Source organism: Balaenoptera borealis (genome assembly GCF_965194805.1).
Source record: "Balaenoptera borealis genome assembly, chromosome: 14".
Classification (NCBI taxonomy): Eukaryota; Metazoa; Chordata; class Mammalia; order Artiodactyla; family Balaenopteridae; genus Balaenoptera; species Balaenoptera borealis.
The window spans coordinates 80,248,824-80,270,389 of record NC_138875.1 but is presented as its reverse complement, the minus strand read 5'-3'; the positions used below and the strand labels follow the sequence as shown (position 1 = coordinate 80,270,389).

At 46.9% G+C, this 21,566-nt stretch overlaps 1 protein-coding gene and 1 long non-coding RNA gene across 16 annotated transcripts in view; one reads left to right on the top strand and one right to left on the bottom strand.

Moving 5' to 3' along the window:
* LOC309611398 overlaps window positions 1-21,566 on the bottom strand; it is a 545,103-nt gene that overhangs the window by 69,623 nt on the left and 453,914 nt on the right. The gene's annotated exons all lie outside the window — the stretch shown is intronic.
* Window positions 1-21,566, top strand: part of KSR2 (kinase suppressor of ras 2) — a gene marked incomplete at its 3' end in the record, with an annotated part of 442,928 nt that overhangs the window by 255,716 nt on the left and 165,646 nt on the right. For all 15 annotated transcript variants that reach the window (XM_082355701.1, XM_082355702.1, XM_082355700.1 and 12 more), the window contains one exon: window positions 4,053-4,237. In XM_082355701.1, the coding sequence (XP_082211827.1) occupies window positions 4,053-4,237 (185 nt within the window). The remainder of the gene's footprint in view (window positions 1-4,052; window positions 4,238-21,566) is intronic.

Below are 21,566 nucleotides of genomic sequence, written 5' to 3'. Positions count from 1 at the left end.
GTGGACCCGGCATCTGATCTTGGCTCTGCCACTGTGGCGTGCCTGCTTTGTGTTAGGTGCTGGGGATACAGATTCTTCCCTTGTGTGTGGGGGGCACAGGCCATGGGGGAGACAGACATTCAGTAACCACATAAGTAAATGCAGAATTCACATAGTGCTGGGAGCACATGTAGCCTAGAGATCTGACTAGTTCTGAGGATTGGGGACAGTGTCTCTAAGGGAGTGATGCCTAAAGGTGAGTAGGTCTCCACTAACAGGATGGGGAATAGCGCCCCAGGCAGAGGGACAGCATGTGCAAAGGCCCTGAGGTGGATGACAACTTGGTGTGATCAAGGACCAGGGAGATGACCAGAGTCAGAGTGTGACAAGGTGATGGTAAAGAAGTTGGAGAGAGGATGTTGAGGGTGCTGTGAAGCTTTTGTAAGCCATGGGAAGGGAGAACAATGGAAAACCTTTGGAAGTTTTTAAGCTGAGGGTGACATGATACAATGTACCATTTTTAAACATCACTTTAACTGCTGGGTAGAAAATACATTGTAAAGAATTAAAAGTCAGATGGTGTTATTCAGTCATTAAAAGGAATGATGTTTTGATACATGCTACAACATGGATGAACCTCAAAAACATGACGCTAAGTGAAAGAAGCCAGACGCAAAAGGTCACATATTGGATGATTCATTCCATTTATATGAAGTACCTGGAATAGGCAAATCCTTAGAGACAGAAAACATTAGTGATTGCCAGGGGCTGGAGCAAAGGGGAATGGAGAGTAATGGTTTCATGGGTAGAGGGTTTTCTTTTGGGATGAGGAAAATATTTGGGGGGGCTAAATAGAGGTAGTGTTTGCACAGCATTGTGAATACTTAATGCTACTGAGTTGTTCACTTTAAAATGGTTAACTTCATGTGAATTTTACCTCAATACAAAAAAAAAAACAGAGCAAAGGGAAACAAAACTGGGATTAGGATTTTAAGAGGCAGGAGCAGCAGTAGCTTAGGTGAGGGAGGAAGGTGGCTTGGTCCAGAACTGTGGGCTGGAGATGGAAAGTAATGAACCAATGTGAAGCGGTGAGAATTCTCAGGATCCTTTTCGTTCAAATAGGCTATGCAAGTCAGGAAGGTTGGAAGAACTTTTCTAGATGCCAACATTGGACTAGGCCTTTGCTGTACCTGGTAAAACAAGCACATTTTCCTAGGCACGGTTTGTGGTCCAGCCTGCCATGTCAGAGAGCTCTTCCAGAAAGCGGCATGTCCACCCGGTGCTGGTACAGCCCCAGAGGATGGAGCTGCCCGTGCCAGTGTTTCATTTTGCTGCTTTCCCCAGAATTGGCCCCATTTCCAGAAAATACATTTATGTAATAGATATCTAATATCCTGTGAAGATCATGGAGAGGATGTTCTTCTTAACTGCATCTGCAGGATATACTGCAAAATATCCACTAAATTTTAGTCACAGTCATCAGACACAGTCGATTGTGTCTGTTTTCCCCTCCAAGCACGTCTGGGTAATGAGCACAGATGGTAAAGGTGAATCCTACATCCTGTCTACAAAGGTTTCCTTGGTGGGTGGGAAGCGATACAGAATTTCCTTCCACTTTCTCTGATTAAATAGCCATTCATCCTCCCACTTTCTCTTCTTCCTATCCTCTCTTCCTCCCTTCTTTCTATCCATCTTTCCATCCTACCATCCTCTCCTCCTTCATTGCATCCATCCATCCATCACCCTTTCATCCTTTGACCTTTTCACCCTTCCATCCATCCATTCATCCATCCATCCATTCTTCCTTCCATCCATCCTCCCCTTCCCCATCCGTCCATCTTCTCATTCTCTCTTTCATTCTATCCATTTGCCCTCCCATTCTTTCATCTTCTCATCCTCTCTGTCCTTCATTTATTCCATCCTTCCACTTTTCACCCTTTTCCCCTCTATCCACCCATCCATCCATCCATCCTTTTATCCATCCGTCTGTCCAACTAACATTTATTTATACACACCCCTTCTCTGCTCCATCTGTGGCCGTGAGTGAAGCAGCACTGAGCTACTATTACACTTGTGCTGGGTTAGACTTGCTTCTTCTTTTTATTTTATTTTATTTAAAAAATTTTTTATTGAAGTATAGTTGATTTACAATGTTGTGTTATTTTCTGCTGTACAGCAAAGTGAATCGGTTACACATATACATACATCCACTCCTTTTTAGATTCTTTTCCCATATAGGTCATTACAGAGTATTGAGAAGAGTTCCCTGTGCTATACGGTAGGTCCTTATTAGTTATCTATTTTACATATAGACTTGGTTCTTCTTGTACAAGGGATCTGGCCTCATCACTTAGTGGCCCAGTGCCTCAAGGCTGCCGTCTGTGTTTGGGAGATCATCATGGTACCTATTGCTGCAGGGTTTGACTGCATCCTCTTCATCTGCCAAGGGTCGTGGTGAGTTGAGGGAGCTGTTGGGTGTTTCAGGTGAAAAACATGGCTTGGCTTCAGTTTTTGGCTTCTTCAAGGTTAAGCCCCTGCTATACAGACAGCCAGTTTAACCTGGTCATAGTGACGTTAACATCAGGTCACCTGAACCCTCATTCTGTGCTGGGCCCCGTGCCAAGCACATGATCCCGTAGAATCGTCATCCATCCTTCTTAGGTAGGTGCTGTGGTTTCCCCCATCGTCCAGGTGAGGACACTGAGGCACGAAAAGGTGAGATCACTTTCCTGAGGTCACAGTCAGGACCCAGGCTCCAAACTCCCTGACCCCAAAGCCTGCGAGTGTAACTCCTACATTACACTCCCTCTGTGTAGACGCCTTTGTGACTCTCCACCACTGGACTCGTGTGGAATGAAATGCCGCCACCCCCGCTGCCTGCTCTTCTCCAGCCGCGGTCGGGGTGAGCCGGCCATCGCGTGCTGCTCTAGCAGGAGGCGCTTCCCTGGGCCTTGCTGCAGACCCCCGCGGGGATGAGGAGCAGGGCTGCCCGCGCGGGCGCTGCGGGGGGCAGCTCTGCAGGCACACTTGAACTCCTTAAAGCTGAGGGGCAGCAGACCTCCTGGAGAGGGTGACTTTTAGGCTGCCTGTGTGGGAGGCCTCTAGTCTTAAATGAACACCCCTTCCTGGGCCCTGCATCCGGATCTGTGAACATTTGCGAGGCAGGTTTGCTTTGGCCACAAGAGGGCGCCCAACTCCTGGCCACACCTGAACAGGGCACTGCGGGAGTTGGGGGTTGGGGAGAAGGCGGTGAGGTTAATTTTGGACCAAACTCTCTTCAGCTGATCACCTAAACTCCTGGGGAAGGGGAGAAATGTTTCAGAACCAGCCCAAGAGGTACATTCTATTCAGCTGGGGCTGAGCGCTCCAACAACAAAAACCACAGGTTCCGACCCTCAAGGAGCTCACAGTCAGGCCTGGAAGATGGAGAATTAAAATGCAGCGTTATGAGTGGCCGTCTTCATCCAGATCGATCATTTAATAAACATTTCGTGAGCACCTACTGTGTGCCAGGCTCTGTGCTGGTTGCCAAAGACGGAGAAACGAACAATACAGAGTCACTGGCCTCAAAGACCCTCAGTCCACTTGGGAGACAGAGCCTAAAAGAACAAATTTGGAAAATATAGGAAAGTGCAGCCACAGAGATATATAGAGAATATTTTAGGAGGATGGAGGAGGAACACCAACCCAAGCTAGGACGAAAGGGGGAGTATCAGGGAAGGCTTCCTGTAGGAAGAACACTCAACCCTGGTTGGGATGGACTGGGGTGTCAAGGAAGGCTTCCGGGAGGAGAGGACACCAGAGTTGTAAAAAAACATATGGGGCCTTGACCCGACAAAGAAGGGGAGGGTTTCCCAGGCCATGGGAAGAGCATAAACCAAGGGTTAGAGGTGAGAAGCAGCACAAAATATGTGGCTGGAGCCCAGTGGGAGGGAGCCGGAGAGGGTGGCAGGGCCAGATGGAGGTGGGGAGTGGTTACTGGGTGCCACGCTAAGGAGATTGGGTCCCCCTGCTCTCACTGTGTGTGCTTAGGGATACATTTCCCTCTCTTCTTTTTTCTGTCTCCCTTTCAGAGCCAAGAAGAAAAGCAAGCCGTTGAACCTCAAGATCCACAGCAGCGTGGGCAGCTGTGAGAATATCCCCTCCCAGCAGCGCTCCCCGCTGCTGTCCGAGCGCTCCCTCCGCTCCTTCTTCGTGGGACACGCGCCCTTCCTGCCCTCCACCCCTCCCGTCCACTCCGAGGCCAGCTTCTCCTCAAGTAAGTCCCCAGCAGCTGCACCTGCTGCCCTCCGCCTCCCGGGGCGCGCCCTCTTCTTTTCCTTCCGCGTCGGGAAATGCGCGCGCGGAACACGCCTCATCCGCGGTCCGCCTGCCGCCTCCACCGGCGCCACTCATGCCCCTGAGGATGGTTTCGGAGAGAAGGGGGCATAATTGGGAGGCTGTTGCCATTGGTCCCATGTGCCTCCTCTTTTTTGGCCTGCAGGTGTGTAGGGATGACAGCAGGAAGGAAGCGTGCAGGGCATTAAAGGAAACATCAGCCTTTTCTCTTCTCTGCTTCTCAGCAGTCGGGTCACAGGATTTTTCCTGGCCACTGTGGATAAGGCATCTCTGATTCAATTTTGTAATTTTCTCCCCCACCGTGGGTCAAAGCGCATAACCTTTACATCTCAAAGATGGATTTGGGTTCAAACTGGGCTGAGCGTGGCTTGGAGTGGCTTACATTCTGCTCCCATGAATTTTGCAGCAAAGTGGTTATTCCTGGGAGAGGAAATGGAACTTTCTGGTGATCGAGAGCTGAGGTCTCAGAAGGCGTTTAATCTTCTCTGCCTAGAGGCCCATTTTGCTGAACAGGCACAGATGTGGTCAGAGGGGAGCCCCTGAAAAAAGCCCAACCAGTCCGCCAGCCAAGACAAAAACTTTATTGCCTGGGAACTCAGGAAGAGGAGGGGGTGCTGGAATTTGTAGGAAATAACCCCTTGCCCTTAATACAGCCAGACTGGGTCCACATGTTGATGCTGTGATAAATGATAAGTGATGTTTACTGAGCACCAGGATGGGCTACTCACCCACATGTGTGATATCATTTAGTTCTTGGCAATAATCAGTGGTACAGATGGATTATTCCCATTGTATAGATGAGGAAACTGAGGCCCAGGGACATCAAAGAATTGCCTAAAGTCACACAGCTATGGAGTAGTTGAGTCAGGATTTGAATCTGATTCTTTCTCACTCCAGAGTATACAAGCTTATCCATCATGCCTGATTTGATAACCAAGTTCCTCAAATATCCAGTGGGATACCCTTCTCTAAATGTGGGGTTCTATTCTTTACCTTCACATAAGGGTTTTAAAACTTTTTTTAGGGAGGCCATGGGCCCTTTAAGAATTGGATGCAATCTATTAATTTTCTTCCTGGAAAACTGCACATGTAACATCCAACACAAATGTCCAGTGTCAAGACTGTTGGGTTCAGAACCTCTGCCTTAGCCCAGCTGGATGGTTGGCCCGGGGCAGAACCGTGAACTGTTTACAAGCCACAGATGTGTCTCATGAGTCCACTGCAGGAATCATTGGAGGGTCTGGTACCAGAAGAGACTTGTGTGGACATCAGTTAGGATAAGTTCCAGAGCCTGGCTTATCTCAGTGCCCAGAGGGTAGAGGCCCTGAATCAAGCAAACTAAAATAGCACTCATGACACACGTCAACGCCAGAAGGCCAATTTATCAATTTGTCAAGAGAAATCACTGTCAGAGAGACTAGAAACTCTCCATGACGGTGGGTGGGCCTGCGTGGCAGTCAGAGGGCTGCGTGGTGAGCCTGGACGAGAAAAAAGGGGATGACATATCCGATGTGTAACGACAGCAGGGTGGGGCAGGGTGTCATGGCCCTGGAGGGAGCTGCCTGGGTTCCAGTCCCAGCTCTGTTACTTTTGAGCAGTGTGCGGACCTCGAGCAAGTCAAGAGCCTCTCTGAGCCTCAGTTTCCTTAATCTGTAAAATGGGCCTAACGGTAGCTTCATGTCATAGATGGTTGTGAAGATTAGATCAGCTCATATTTGTCAAGTTGTCTGCACAGTAGTTGGCACAGAGTAAGTGCCTGATAAATGATAGCTGTTGTTCTGATGTTTATTGGCTCCTTAGCCTAGTATCATTTCCATCCTCTGGCTCCATGGTTAATTTTGAGGCTGTGGCTAAATGCCTTTCACTTCACACTCCCCACTTCCTTACGGCCCTAAGAGTGCTTGTTTGTCCCTGCTGAGCACATCAACTGCATTGTAGCAGTTAAGATTCACTGCACTCTTTGAGGCAGACATCATCATTCCCATGTTACAGATCAGGAAACCGAGGCTCCAAAAGGTGAGTGATCTTGCCCACATTGTAGATTTTGAATCCAAATGCAAATCTAACCTGCATCCCGTCTTCCTGTCTCCATCTGGGTTTCAGTTTCCCCAACTGTACAATAAGAGACTCCATGCAGGTCCATTCCAGAGCTTAGAAACCCTAAGGCTTACCCAGTGAGTATGCAAAGTGGCTTTTCCTAGGCAGATCTTTTGACTCACTTAGAATGCTGATTTCGGAGTCTCCAGGCCGGGGCTGTTGGGAGAACACAGCTGCTGGCACTGGCTCCCCCATGCTTCCAACAGTCCCAATCTCATGCCACTCTGAGTTCCAGAGGAGAACTTCCTGCCTCTGGGCCCCAGTGCCAGCCTTCCTCCCACGACCCAGCCGAGGGAGCCTCTGAGGCTGTGTCCCTGCCAGTCTGAGTCTGTCCGCCCGTTTGTCACCGTCAGCTCTGGCTGGGGCTGTGCTGTGAAGGGTGGTGATCCTGCATTTTGTTACCCCTGATGGTAATGCCTGGAGTCAGCATTAGGAAGATTCCGGCTGCAGAGTGGCCGAGTCTTGGACCCTCGGGGTGCCTAGCCACCTCGGATGGGCTGCGAGAAGGACTTACCTCCTTGGGGCTCGCCCTCCTTCCTTGGTCTGGGGGTGACAAACAGGGGGAGGGAGGGGAGTAGAAGGAGCCCTGACTTCTGAGGAATCTGTCCCTAAGGTTAGCTATGGACAAAACATAAGGTGTTAGACTCTGCTGTGCAGTGTGGAAGATGCTGACTCAGGAGTGAACCTGTTTCCCAGAGAAGTAGAGAACCACGGACTTCGCTCTCCATCCTCGCTGTGTTTATTTATTCCACGCTGCATTCATGCATGCCGTGTTGCCCCTGTGGTATCTGATTGGATGCCCTCCACCCGTGGACCATTTTTGGTCCAATAAGCTGTGTGTCTTTGGCTCCTTGGAGGGCATCTCTGATCCCAGCTGACTTAGGTAGCCTCTATGATCCCTATAAAGAAGCTTCTTCAGAATGAAAAAAATGCCACCTACATCATCATTCATTACTGGCTGGCAGAAGTGATTTGGGGTTTATAGCAACTAAGTGGTGGCTGACGTATCTTTGGGCACATCACTGAGCCCTGTGGGTCTGCTTCTACCCGGCAAGGATGTAGTGAGGACAAAATGAGGAAATCATGTAAATTTCCTAGCACAGGGGCCAGAGCTTAGAGCACTGAATCTCAATAAAGGGTAGCTCGGGGAGCTATTGCTGTACATTATGTGATGGGATAGCTTGTAACAATGATGAAAATGATGATAATAATAGCAATTAGCATTTATTGTGTGTTGACAATGTCCCAAGCATCATCGGTTCAGGCGAGGCAATTTACTTCTATTATTTTGTTTAAGCTTCACAGTCTTCCATCAGGTAGGTACTATTATGATCCCCGTTTTACAGATGAAGAAACTGAGGCTGAGAGATTTAAGTAACTGGCCCAAGGTCACAGGCCAGGAAGGAGGTGGAGTTTGCAGTCATTCTGAATCCGCCAGTCTGCAGTGCTGGGGTGTGAAATGGCAACGCTGTCTCCACTGGAACTTGCCTGCTCAGCAAGTAGGGAGCTTAACTTGTTCAAGGTTTCCCTCTGGCACCCTTGCTTAGTTGGGGGATTGTATGGTGGGGCCCAGCCTTGCTCCAAGGATGCCTCTTGTTCACCAGAGCATTGCACTTGCTCAGCGATCAGCACCCATGCTGGCTAGCGAACTATTACCCCGCCGGACTCTGGTGCTGATATTTAGGGGACCCACTGTCCCAGGTGGTGGCCATTCCTGTGGGGGCCAGGCAGCTGCAGAACGTGGCCAAAAGATGTCATCCTGAACATCTTTGGTAGCAGGTGAGGAATGACGGGGGACTTTTGCCTCCTGCAGTTTTCTGGGAGTTTATTAGCTGCCTGGGGGTGGGAGGTTGAGCACTTCAGGGCAGCAGCTACAAAAGCCAACAAGTGACTGATGATACCCGGACATCCCCACCTTGGCCCCAGTGGCACCAGCTGGAGTCTGATACGAGGCCCCGAGCTTATGAAATATTGTCCTTCACCAGGCGTTTGAAAGACAGCATGCCCTCACCTTGTGCCATCTCACCGTGCCCTCTTCTCATCTCTTCTCCAAGCAACTCCTGTTCTTTGTCCTGGAGACACAGCGACAGGTAGCTGACCCTCAGTTGAGGGCCCGGCCTCATGTGCCCTGAGGCTGAGTCAGAAGCCTGATTTGTTAGGGTGGCCGCAGCAGGTAGCAATAAAGACTGATGAAGCCGAGCTGTGGCCTCCCAAGAAACCAGACACTGGGAGGGTTGTACAGAGACTCAGGATGGGGGTGATTATATATTGCGGTTTAATGATCCTTGAGACCAAGGTTCATTACCCTCCCTCCGCCCGGAAGAGGGGGAGGAGGAGCGCGTGTCTTGACAAAAATCGGCTGCCTGAACCATGTTCTCATCTCAGAATCAGGAGAGATTCTGAGAAATTTGTGTCTGACCTGATTCAGTGGTGGCAATTCCAAGGGGAAAACATATATCCTGTTAGAGTGACCTGAAGGACTTTTCTCCCCAAGAATGAGCCAGCGGAAGGCCTGCTCCCACTGCCCTCACCCAGGAGACACAAGAAGCACCCATGTCCCATGTCACCTGGCATCTTTGCTGTATTTAGAAACCAGCAGGTCGCTAACACGTACTGACCATCTGCCCTCGCCAGGCAGGTGCTGGTGTAGGTGCTTTACAGGCATTCAGATATATACACCTGGGAACAAGTGAAATGATACAGAAAGTTTCATAATGACACATTCGTTCCTTGCACCATCCCTCTCCCAATCCTGCTTTTTTTTTTTTTTAACATCTTTATTGGAGTATAATTGCCTTACAATGGTGTGTTAGTTTCTGCTTTATAACAAAGTGAATCAGTTATACATATACATATGTTCCCATATCTCTTCCCTCTTGCATCTCCCTCCCTCCCACCCTCCCTATCCCACCCCTCTAGGTGGTCACAAAGCACCGAGCTGATCTCCCTGTGCTATGCGGCTGCTTCCCACTAGCTATCTATTTTACACTTGGTAGTGTATATATGTCCATGACACTCTCTTACCCTGTCACATCTCACCCCACCCCCTCCCCATATCCTCAAGTCCATTCTCTAGTAGGTCTGTGTCTTTATTCCCGTCTTGCCACTAGGTTCTTCATGACCTTTTTTTTTTCCCTTAGATTCCATATATATGTGTTAGCATACTGTATTTGTTTTTCTCTTTCTGACTTACTTCACTCTGTATGACAGACTCTAACTCCATCTACCTCACTACAAATACCTCCATTTCATTTCTTTTTATGGCTGAGTAATATTCCATTGTATATATGTGCCACATCTTCTTTATCCATTCATCTGTTGATGGACACTTAGGTTGCTTCCATGTCCTGGCTATTGTAAATAGAGCTGCAATGAACATTTTGGTACATGACTTTTCACCAGCCCTCCAGGGGATTTTGCACGTGAACATTTGAGCATCACTCGGTTATGTGCCTTTTTTTTTTAAGCTTCTTTTGGAAATAGTTTCAAACTTATAGAAAAGTTGCAAAAACAATACAGAGGATTCCTGTACCCCTTAAACTCAGAATCACTAGTTTTTAACATTTCTTTACATTTGCTTCCTCTCTCCAGTTCCCCCGCCCCCAACCCTGATTTCTCTGTCTCTCTCTCTCTCTCCCTCTCTCTCTCTCTCTCTCCCCCCCTCCCTCCTTTTGGTGAACCATTTGAGGCTAGGTTGTATACTCTCTTATATAACCACACAGAGTTACCAGATTTAGTAAGCTTATCTGATCAAGACTTTTACCTAACCATCTTCCAATTTCAGCAATTTGTCTCAATAGCATCCTTTAGAGCATTTTATTTTTCTGGCGCAGGATTCAGTCTGGGATCACCTACTGCATTTAGCGGTTGTGTCGACCTTGAACAGTTCCTTAGCCCTTGTCATTTGTGACTTTGATATTTTCGAAGAGTAGGGACCAGCTACTTTACAGAATGTCCCTCAGTTTGGGTTTGTCTGATGTTTCTGCACGGTTAGACTCAGGCCGTGCAGTCTTGGTGGGACTTCTGTGTAAGTGCTGTTGTGTTTTACTTTGTGCAGACCCTCTTTGTGGGCCCAGGGCTGCCAGATGTTTGGCTTTTTCAAAAGAAGTCAGAGACCGTGACGTTTATGAGAAGACTCCCAGTTTTAAAATGTAAGCACCCAGTGAAAAATCTTTCAACGATGCGTGAACCAGTTTAAATAACCCCATGGGCCTGTGGGTCCTATTTGGTCTTGGGGTTCCCAGTTTTTAACCCCCGTCCTAGAATCATGGAGGTTGAAACTGGTAGGTGCCTCAAAAATCACTGAGTGCAAGCTCTCATTTTACAGATGGAGAAACTGAGGCCAGAGAGTGGAAGGGACTTGCCCAGGATTACAGAGCTGGGCTTTGAACCTAGGTCTCCTGGGGCCTAACTAATGGTTCTCTCCGTTACACCGAGATGGTTGCAAAACTGAAGCTTTTGAAAGTGCTACTGAAAGTGCCCGAGAGGAGGGAAACAGTGCCTTCATTTAAAAGATGACACGTTTTGTGTGTACGGGGGCGCTGGTGCTGTGTGTGTGTGTTGGGGGGGCGTGCAGGTGGGTATGTATGTTTTATGTGAGGCTAGTGCTGGATTTTTATCAACTCCCTCTTCTCTGATCTGCCCGTATATTTTGGAATTCCTGCCTTGGCACAAAGAGTTTGGGCTCAGCATGCAATGGGCAACCTTAGACCTTTTGTTATGATTGCTCCCACCGGGAATTGTGGCAGCAAAAATCGGTTGGCAAGTGGTTGGTGCTAGGAGCCAGGGGGGTCATCTGTGCTTCTTGGAGTGAGCCCTGATCCTCGGTGAGCCCTGATCCTCAGTGAGCCCTGATCCTCAGTCAGGTACACACTGGCGGCATGGGCATCTCGTTCCCTGTCATCAGGACCTGTGTCTGATTGTGCCTTTGTCCTAGTAACAACCCCTCCTGCACAAATAAATGTTTTTGAATGGACAGTACCATTTCTGAGCATTCACTTTGTGGCCAGCATTGTGGGCCTTCAGCTACTCAGGATCTAGAGAGCAAAGGAGAAAGGATTCTGCTTGTTGCCCTCCAGAGCTGTAGAGCTGGCTGGTTTGGGCATCACTGAGGCAGGAGCTGAAGTTGCTAGACTTCGATGTAGTCTTTGGGATTTTATGGATGGTTCTCCTGCTTTAACTGACCAGAGAAGCAGGCCCCCAAGCAAAACTGCCAAGAACTATTTTGTTAATCAGAAAATAAGCAGGTCTTTATCGCTGTACGATGGTGGTAGTATGGACATATGGCTTGGTTTCAAGTGACAGTAAACAAACTTGAACTTTTTTTTTAGTGTCAAGGTCATTTATTGGCACATGTAGCTGAAAAGTCCAGGGGTTGCATGAGCTTCAGGCTTGGCTGGATCTAGGGGCTCAGTTCATGTCAGGACTCCATATCTCTCTCAGCTCTGCTCTTCTCCAGGATGGCTTCACTCTTAGGCTTTCCATGTGGTGGCGATATGGCCTCAGAAGTCTCAGCCCCTTCCCTCTTCTGGTCCATAGTAAAGGAATGAGATTGTTTAAGTCTGAGATTCACTGAGTCAACCAGTGTGACCACATGCCACCTCTGAACCAACTGGTAGGGTCAGGGAAATGGGATGGAAATTTACTGGCTTAATCCTGGGCTGTGAACTTTACTTTTGGGCTTAGAAATGGAGGATTTTGCCTAAAAATGGAACGTGAATGCTGGGGAAGCTGAAAATCAGTGTCCATTAGAGTAAAAATGATTAACAAGGGTCCCTGTCCTCAGGGGCTTTTAGGAGCATCTTCCTGGCCAGATTAGTTCATGATCCAAGATAGTGGGACCGTGTCTCCACTATTGTACAGACAATCCTTTCCTTTTTCTGTGTCTCCCCTGGGCTGTGTTTCTCAGTGATCCATGGCAAGGAATTTCTTTTCTATCCCTCTGACACTCCTGGGGGGTCTCCAGGAAGCACACAACCTGCCAGGGAAGGTTAACCCCCGGTTCCAGGTGGAGACTCAGCTCCACTCTCAAGGTGAAGCCATAGCATCCTGGCATTAGCCAGGCACGGAATTGAGAGTTACACAAACCTGGGTTTGAATCTCATTTCTGCCATTTATTAGCTAACACCTCTGAGCCTCAGTTTCCCCATCTTCAAAATGGGCCTAATAGGCCTTTCTTGTGGAGTGGTTGTCAGGATGAAATAAAAGGATGCTGAGCACCGTGCCTGGTGCCTGGGAAGCACTACCTGTGTTGCTGTGGTCATCGATACTATTATACGGTGTTGGGGTTTCGGTCAACTTTGGTCCTCCCTGGTTTCTGCTGGACATCAGTCCACCCCCCACCATACCTAGATGGAACCATCACTACTGATTGAATTCCTGACGTGTAAAGTGTGATACTGAGTGTATTAGTCCTTGTGGGCTGTTAGGGTCCTTGTGCCCATACCTGCCATAAACGACGTGTCCTTTGCTAATTCTGATAACAGAAGCTTTTCTTTTCACAGACGTAGGGTCTGCTCTTCTTCTCATCCCCAGGACTGTGCTTCTGGGCTCCCCTCCTGACCTTCCCTGTCACTCAAGTGCCACACAGGCTGTCCTGCTCTGGGGTGTAGCTCTGATAACTCTAATTTTCATCCCAGGCATTTTACCTATCTGTTACTCCTTTTGAGTGGGAAGAGTCCTCCTTCTCCGAAGAACAGGCTGCTTCCTAGGCCTCAGGGGGACCTGTCACAGCCCCCCATCCCTGCTGGCCTGGGGAAATCCTGGCATTCCCGTTCCGCCTTTAGCCTCAGCACTTTCTGGAAACCACAGCAGCCACTGTGACTATTTAGGGCTCAGCTACTTTTTCTGTAAAGGTCCAGAGAGCAAATATTTCCAGCTTTGCAAGTCGACAGTCTCAACGACTAACTCTTCGATAGTGTCGTGAACACAGCCTTAGGTAACCGAGGGGGCAGGGCTGTGTCCCAATAAAGCTTTATTTACAAAACAGGCAGTGGGCTGACTTGGGCTCAGACTTCAGAGCTAAACAAGACCGGGTTTCAGAGCCCAGCTTTGCCCCCTACTGGCTGGGAGGCCTCAGGGGAGTGAGGTCTCTGAGCTGCAGTTTCTCATCTGCAAAGTTAGGAGAACGGTCGGCTCTCCCTCATAGGGCAGTTGTAAGATTAAATGAGAGAACGCCTGTAAACTGCTAGCACAGGGCCAGGCACATGGTGAGCAGGCAATAAATGTCAGCAATTACTATTTATACAATGTTACTAATGTGTGTATCTGTTATATATAACACATATACGTTCTATATGTTACATGCACACACACACACACACACACAGAACTGAAGCAGTGTGGTTTTTGGTGAGGCTTCTCCACTCACCTTATTTAATGAGGCCACTTCACAGTTGGTCCCCATGAGAAACCAAGGCTTTTCTCCAAGGCCCCATTTCCTCTGTCAAGGGCTGCCGTGCCCACAGCCCAGCTCGTCCACACTGAGGTGACTGCCCCTTCACAACCCGTTCTGAGCAGTCTGGGATTCCGTTTCCATGGGCATTGGATGGGGAGGCAGACTATGAAATCGAGGTTTGCACCAAGGACAATACGGCCTCTGCTCACGTGTAAACTTACTTCAGATGTATGCTGTGGGGGATCCAGGTGTCCGGACAGAGGAAGAAGCCCTTTGGTACCCAGTTTCTTGTCCTTTTGGAAATCCCACAGAACCTGGACAAAGTAGTGGGGGCTATTGGCGAAAGAGGGGTACCTGGCTTAGAGACCTCCAAGACTGCATTTGTTAGGGCTTTTTCTGATGCAGAGACCCACCACATACCAGCTTCAGCAAATAAAAGGGAACTTTCTGGTTTAGGTACTGAAAAAAAAATCTAGACATAAACAAGGGCTTCAGGAATGGCTGGATCCAGGAACTCAGTGTCATCAAGCCATGTTCTTTTTCTCTCCCATCTCATAGTCCTGCTTTCCTCCTTACGGTGTCATTCTCAGTTAGGCTCTCCCTTCATGGTGGCCCTTGGCTGCTTCAGGCTTCCATCTTTATAGATCTAAGTGCATCAACCCCACTGAACCAGTTGGATTGCGATGAAGGGGAATAGATCTCCAAGGAACACCTGGATGATGTAACTCCCAGAATAGGGATGCTGAGCAGGCAAGAGCAACAACTGCCCCTATAAAAAGCCACTGATCTACGGGTTGGGTACCTGTGATTCATGCTCTCACTTGTTTCTCTCCTCATTGAGTAGCCAGGGGGAAATATGAACAATTACTAATTCAGAAAAAGAGAATGAACCTATTTGATGAGTATTATTTCCTTTTCTGTCTACTTGAGATTCCTACTTTCAGAGGGTGTCAGAAATCTTTCTTTTCCCCTTCACCGTCGACTTCCAGCTGGCTGTGAAATAAGAAGGAACTACTTCTAGCCTGGTGGTTCCAACCTTGGCTGTATATCCCAATCACCTGGGTGAGGGGAGCTTTTCAAAATTCTGATTCCCAGGCTATACCCCTGTCCAGTGACATGAGAGCCGCTGGAGGGTGAGGCCCAGGCATCAGTACTTTTTAATGCTCCCCGGGTGATTGCAATGTGCAGCCAAGGCCGAGAATCACCGATCCAGCCGGAGTGGCCAGCGTATTCAGAAGCTATCCTAGACAGGTGGAGGTAAGTTCTTGTAGGATTTTCTGAACACCTATGTCATCAGTGTAGGTGCTGCGAACTTTCTCTTCTCATCTCAAGCTCTGGATATAAATAGAAGACAAGTTTTGGTCTGCAGTGTCATCCCACGTGATTTACAGGTGTTGGGGTCCTGCCAGGGCCGTGATTCACCGCTGCCATTCCTGTTTGCTAACACACTGAATACCGTCAGATTATCTGGTCCCCTTGCTGCATCTTCAGCCAGGCCGGCACCGAGGCGTCAGCACAGGCCTCTGAAGGCACATTTGCAGAGGTGGAGGAAGTGGGTGGGCAGACAGGTGTGAAATACAGACAGGACTGTGGTTCCTGGGGCGGATGACAGACAGATCAGGCTATGGGAACAGTGCCAATGAGGAGACTTGGACAGCTGTCCAGAGGGCCTCAAATATCTGCTTTTCCCCTCCTGGGTCATTCATTCATTCAGTGCTTGTGAAGGGCTTACAAAGTCAGGAGCTGTGCAGAAGTCTCAGAATCAAATTGTTGACCCTATGCCTAAGATTTAAGCAAGAGGAGACGCTGGCACTTCCTAAATGCTGGCGGTAATAGGTCAGCTGCTTCTGAATCTCTTTCCCATCCCATTCTCTGAGGCTGGGCCCAGAATCTAGGTATTGAACAAGCTCCCTTGGAATTATGTCACAGAGACCAGCCCCCAGATGAGGGTTAGGGCCTGGGGCTGTTTTCAACTGGCTTCCAGCCAGATTAAAAAAAAAGGACCAGAAACAAACTGTGTTTCCATGAAGTATGTTAGTGAACTTAATAAACAACCCTTTAGTTTGAGATAACATCCATCAAAACTTTTTGGTGTTAAATGTCCTTTTTAAAGTGAAATGATGGGTAATTATAGATGGTGATTGTTTTTTATGTAGTGTCCTTACTTAGAAACAGACATTGCTAACTCTAAGCAGTCTCCCATTTATTAAATTTTCAGGTCTACAAAATTCAAGTCAGGAATCCTTTCTCTAGACTGGAGTTTTAAAGGTTGATTATTAATATTATTGAACAATAAAACCCCTGCTTCAAAAAGAAGCTTATATAAACCCCCAGTATATGAATCAGCAGGTTGAAAGGGCAGTTGTTCTGGGTTATGTCCATCAGGGGGCTTTGTGTACCATCCCCGAGTCCCCTCAGTGGTGGCCTCTGAGACATGTCTTTGAAACTCAGTTTGGAGCTGCTATCCTGGAAATTTCTTTAAATGATGATTTGAGTGGGAAACCCAAGGCTCTAGGACAGACAGTGTTTTCCCAAACTGCTGATTCCTAATTGGGTCCACTCATCCCAAGGCCAACATGTCACTGATGAATTAAAAGACCCTCCCATCCCCCACCAACCCCAGAATGCACTTAGCACTAAGGTGTCAGGGGGTGTGGTATTCATTGTAACAACCCTGATGTTCTCACTTTGAAAAACAAGAAGAGCGTGGTCTAGGGAAGTGACGTGACTTTCTCAGGGTTACCAAGAGGGAGGAAGGACTTGGGGTCAGGACTTGGTTTACCTTGAGGTCCAGAGCGCTTTTCTGCTTTCCCTTATGCTACAAAGCCAGCTCTGGCGTGTCGGAGGGAACTTTGAAAATATTCAGGAACTATGGCTTTTCCAACAGTATAACTTTCGAGTTGATCTCTTCAAGAGTCATTCCTCCATCTGTCCATCCAACCAAAAATATTTCAGAGTGCCTCCTCTCTGTGTGGGTACCAGAGATACAGAGATGTATAGACATTCAAGATCTCCATCTTCATGGAACATCCAGACTGCCGGGGGAGACAGAGATGAGCCAATTTCGGTGGTGACGAGAGCTGTAGAGTGGATGTCCAGGATGCTATGCAAATTCAACCAGAGGCGCGATGATGGGGGTGGGGCAGAGCAGAGATGCCTAGTCAAGCCGGGGAACCAAGAAGACTTTCATGAGCAAGGGCTGTTTATGCGGAGACTTGAAGGCTAAGTAGGGTTGGCCAGATGACGAATGGGATGGACATGCATTTAAGGCAGAAGGAACAGCCCAGGCTGAAAGAGTTGGACAGGTTTCAGGAACCCAGGAGCCTGTGGATGAGGCAGGGCAGGGAAAAAGAGGTGAGGCTGGCAAGGCGAGCAGGAGCCAGATCCGGGATTTTAGTTTAGTATCTGCGGTTTAATTTCAGTGCTGAGGGAAGCTTTTAAGCCTCAGGCTCAGGCACTGACTCGCCTGTGCAGTTTCTACCCTTCCCTTCAATGGCATCTTCCGCTCTCTGACAGGTGGGTCTGTTATGGGTTGAATTGAGATCCCCCCAAAGATATGTTGCAGTCCTAGCCCCCAGTACAGAATATGCTCTTATTTGGAAAGGGGGTCATTGCAGACATAATCAGTTAAGATGAGGTCATACTGGAGCAGGATGGGCCCTTCATCCAATATGACCCGTGTCCTTCTAAGAAGAGGGGAATTTGGACACCAAGGCAGAAACATACAAGGGGAATGCCATGTGACCATGGAGGCAGAGATTGGAGGGACGCAGCTGCAAACCAAGGAGCTCCCAAGATTGATGGCCACCACCAGAAGCTGGAGGAGGTAAGGAAGGGTTGCATTTAGCCACAGAGGGAACGTGACCCTGCCGACACCTTGATTTCAGGTTTCTGGCCTTTAAAACTGTGAGACAATATATCTCTGCTGTTTTAAGCCACCCAATTTGGAGTACTTTGTTACGGCAGCCCCGGGACACTAACATGCGTCCGTAAGGGGTACATCTTCAGCCCTGACGTATGAGAGTGCCATGCTCATGAGTCAGTCTCCCGGTGACTGTATAATCAGTCTGGGAGTAAACTGGGTGCTTTTTGGGAAAATGACATGAGCTCTTCTCAGCTGTGAAATTGCTCATCAATCAGTGCCTTCGAGCGATCACCTCGCAGATGGCCTCCTAGTGACCATAAAGAGTTAGTGCTGCTTCCCAAGATGCCCCGCTGGCTCCCTGGACGGCTGTTTGCCACGCAAGAGAATCTGGACGTGCATCCCTCGGGGACTCCTGGCGGAGGAGGGGGTGGAAACCAATTAGACACAGCTGTTGCCGCCCACCCTCAGGCACGAGGGTCTATACTGCCTGCAACACTATGGGAATAAGCTCTTTGGATTAAGCCATTTTCCCAGCCAAAAAAGCTTCAGCGGAAGCCCATTTGCATCCTGTTGTCACCCCACTTTCTGATTTAATGGTAAACTGGGTAAGGCACTTCTTAAATCACAAAGGACACCTGCCAGTCAGATGCTGGCGTCTATGGAATGGGTGTTGAACGGATTAGAAACCCACAGTGTGAGTCGGGGTCTGCCATTCCTCACTGTGCAGTGTTGGCTGGGTTAGTCAACCTCTCTGAGACTCAGTTTCCACATTGGAAAGTGAAGATTCTGCTACTTCCCCCACAATAGCATGATAAAGATTAAATTCAAGAATGGATGGCAAAGTGGCTTCTGTACTGAAGAATTCTGCTCCACTGGGGAAGGCTGATCGAGAGGACAGCCAGGCAGGCTGACAGAGGCTTTTTTTAAAAAAAATTTTTATTGAAGTCTAGTTGATTTACAATGTTGTGTTAGTTTCAGGTGTACAGCAAAGTGATTCATTTATGCATATTATATATCTGTTCTTTTTCAAATTCTTTCCCATTATATGTTATTAAAAGATATTGAGTATAGTTCTCTGTGCTATACAGTAGGACCTTGTTGGTTATCTATTTTATATACAGTAGTATCAGTTAATCCCAAATTCCTAATTTATCTCCCCCCCTTTCCCTTTTGGTAACCATAAGTTTGTTTTCTATGTCTGTGAGTCTATTTCTGTTTTGTAAATAAGTTCATTTGTATCATTTTTTTTTTAGATTTCACATATAAGTGATATCATATGATATTTGTCTTTTTCTTTCTGACTCACTTCACTTATATGGCAATCTGTAGGTCCATCCATGTTGCTGCAAATGGCATTATTTCATTCTTTTTTGCAGCTGAGTAATATTCCAGTGTGTGTGTGTGTGTGTGTGTGTGTATAATATATATATCTATCTATCACATCTTCTTTATCCACTCATCCTGACAGAGGCTGGAGTGAAGCCCCCCATCCCTCTATTTGGGGTTCGTGGTAGGAAACATCCCTTGATCTTACTGAAAATGACCGATAAATGGTGGCTGCAGGGAGATCTCCCAGCCCAATGCTGTTTTGGGTGTTCTTCTCACTGTTTTTTCCTTTCTCTGAAATATTTTAAAAATATGTATCCCAAATGAAAAATAGTGTATTTGCATTTATACATAATATGTATGTGTATGTGCTTATATGTGTATGTTTATAATCTATATACACTCTAAAGAAGAATAATAAAATGTTAATGCAATATCTTAAAATAACAAGTGGGCAAACTATGCCCTGTGGGCTGGCTGCCTGTTTTTGTTAATAAAGTTTTATTCAAACCAGAGCTGGGATTAGTGAGTGGCAAGTGAGGCAAAGTCATGTAAGTACTTATATAAAAGTTTGATATTTTGTTTCTCATGGATTTCTTTGAACTCATTTAAAAATGTTGCATCAAAATATATTTATCTTGATACCTGAGTGTTTTGACCACCCCCTTAAATTTTTTCCTGCAGGCTAGTGCCTTACTTGCTTCACCCAAGTCCCAGCCCTGATAAAATTACTCAGGAAACAGAACTTGAACTTAAATAGAGCATCTCAAGCTCCTGGAAGCCCTTTGTGTGCATTCCCCTTCTGTTCCCCCAAGGGATGACGCCATCCTGGATTTGTTTTACCATGTCTTGCTTTTCTTTGTGGGACACCTCACATGTACGTGTTCCTAAACAATATGTAGTTTAGTTTTGCATGTTTTTTTTTTAACATCTTTATTGGAGTATAATTGCTTTACAATGGTGTGTTAGTTTCTGCTTTATAACAAAGTGAATCAGTTTTACATATACATATGTTCCCATATCTCTTCCCTCTTGCATCTCCCTCCCTCCCACCCTCCCTATCCCACCCCTCTAGGTGGTCACAAAGCACCGAGCTGATCTCCCTGTGCTATGCGGCTGCTTCCCACTAGCTATCTATTTTACGTTTGGTAATGTATATATGTCCATGCCACTCTCTCACTTTGTCACAGCTTACCCTTCCCCCTCCCCATATCCTCAAGTCCATTCTCTACTATGTCTGCGTCTTTATTCCTGTCTTGCCCCTAGGTTCTTCATGACCTTTTTTTTTTTTCTTCTTAGATTCCATATATATGTGTTAGCATACTGTATTTGTTTTTCTCTTTCTGACTTACTTCACTCTGTATGACAGACTCTAGGTCCATCCACCTCACTACAAATATCTCAATTTCATTTCTTTTTATGACTGAGTAATATTCCATTGTATATATTTGCCACATCTTCTTTATCCATTCATCTGATGATGGACACTTAGGTTGCTTCCATGTCCTGGCTATTGTAAATAGAACTGCAATGAACATTTTGGTACATGACTCTTTTTGAATTATGGTTTTCTCAGGGTATATGCCCAGTAGTGGGATTGCTGGGTCATATGGTAGTTCTATTTTTAGTTTTTTAAGGAACCTCCATACTGTTCTCCATAGTGGCTGTATCAATTTACATTCCCACCAACAGTGCAAGAGGGTTCCCTTTTCTCCACACCCTCTCCAGCATTTATTGTTTCTAGATTTTTTGATGATGGCCATTCTGACCGGTGTGAGATGATATCTCATTGTAGTTTTGATTTGCATTTCTCTAATGATTAATGATGTTGAGCATTCTTTCATGTGTTTGTTGGCAATCTGTATATCTTCTTTGAAGAAATGTCTATTTAGGTCTTCTGCCCATTTTTGGATTGGGTTGTTTGTTTTTTTGTTATTGAGCTGCATGAGCTGCTTGTAAATTTTGGAGATTAATCCTTTGTCAGTTGCTTCATTTGCAAATATTTTCTCCCATTCTGAGGGTTGTCTTTTTGTCTTATTTATGGTTTCCTTTGCTGTGCAAAAGCTTTTAAGTTTCATTAGGTCCCATTTGTTTATTTTTGTCTTTATTTCCATTTCTCTTTTTGCATGTTTTTGAACTTCACAGAAATGAAATCAAACTTCACATACTCTGCAGCTTTTTTATTTCTTGAATATTCTGGTTTTGAGATTCATTCAGATCTATGTGAATAATTGCATTCATTTTCATGCTGTCACATCCCGTGTTTCACCAGCTCTAAGATGCACATGTCTCTCCGCAGTTCAGCACCTCTGAAGGTGGGCTGTAATTTGCAATCTATGGCACCTCATGGTCTCTGTCCTCCTGACGGGGTCAGACTGTCATTGTCATTCGTCACCCATCCAGTGCACACAGACGTGGCTCTTCATAATGTCGTCACTTCTGAGGTCCTCTGCTTTGTTGATCTTAACATGAGTTGAGTTTCATTGGAGTTGAAAAAGTCTTCAAAAATATCACACCATGACTTGGCTTTGAAACAAAAAATTGTCTATACATATTGTCTATGCA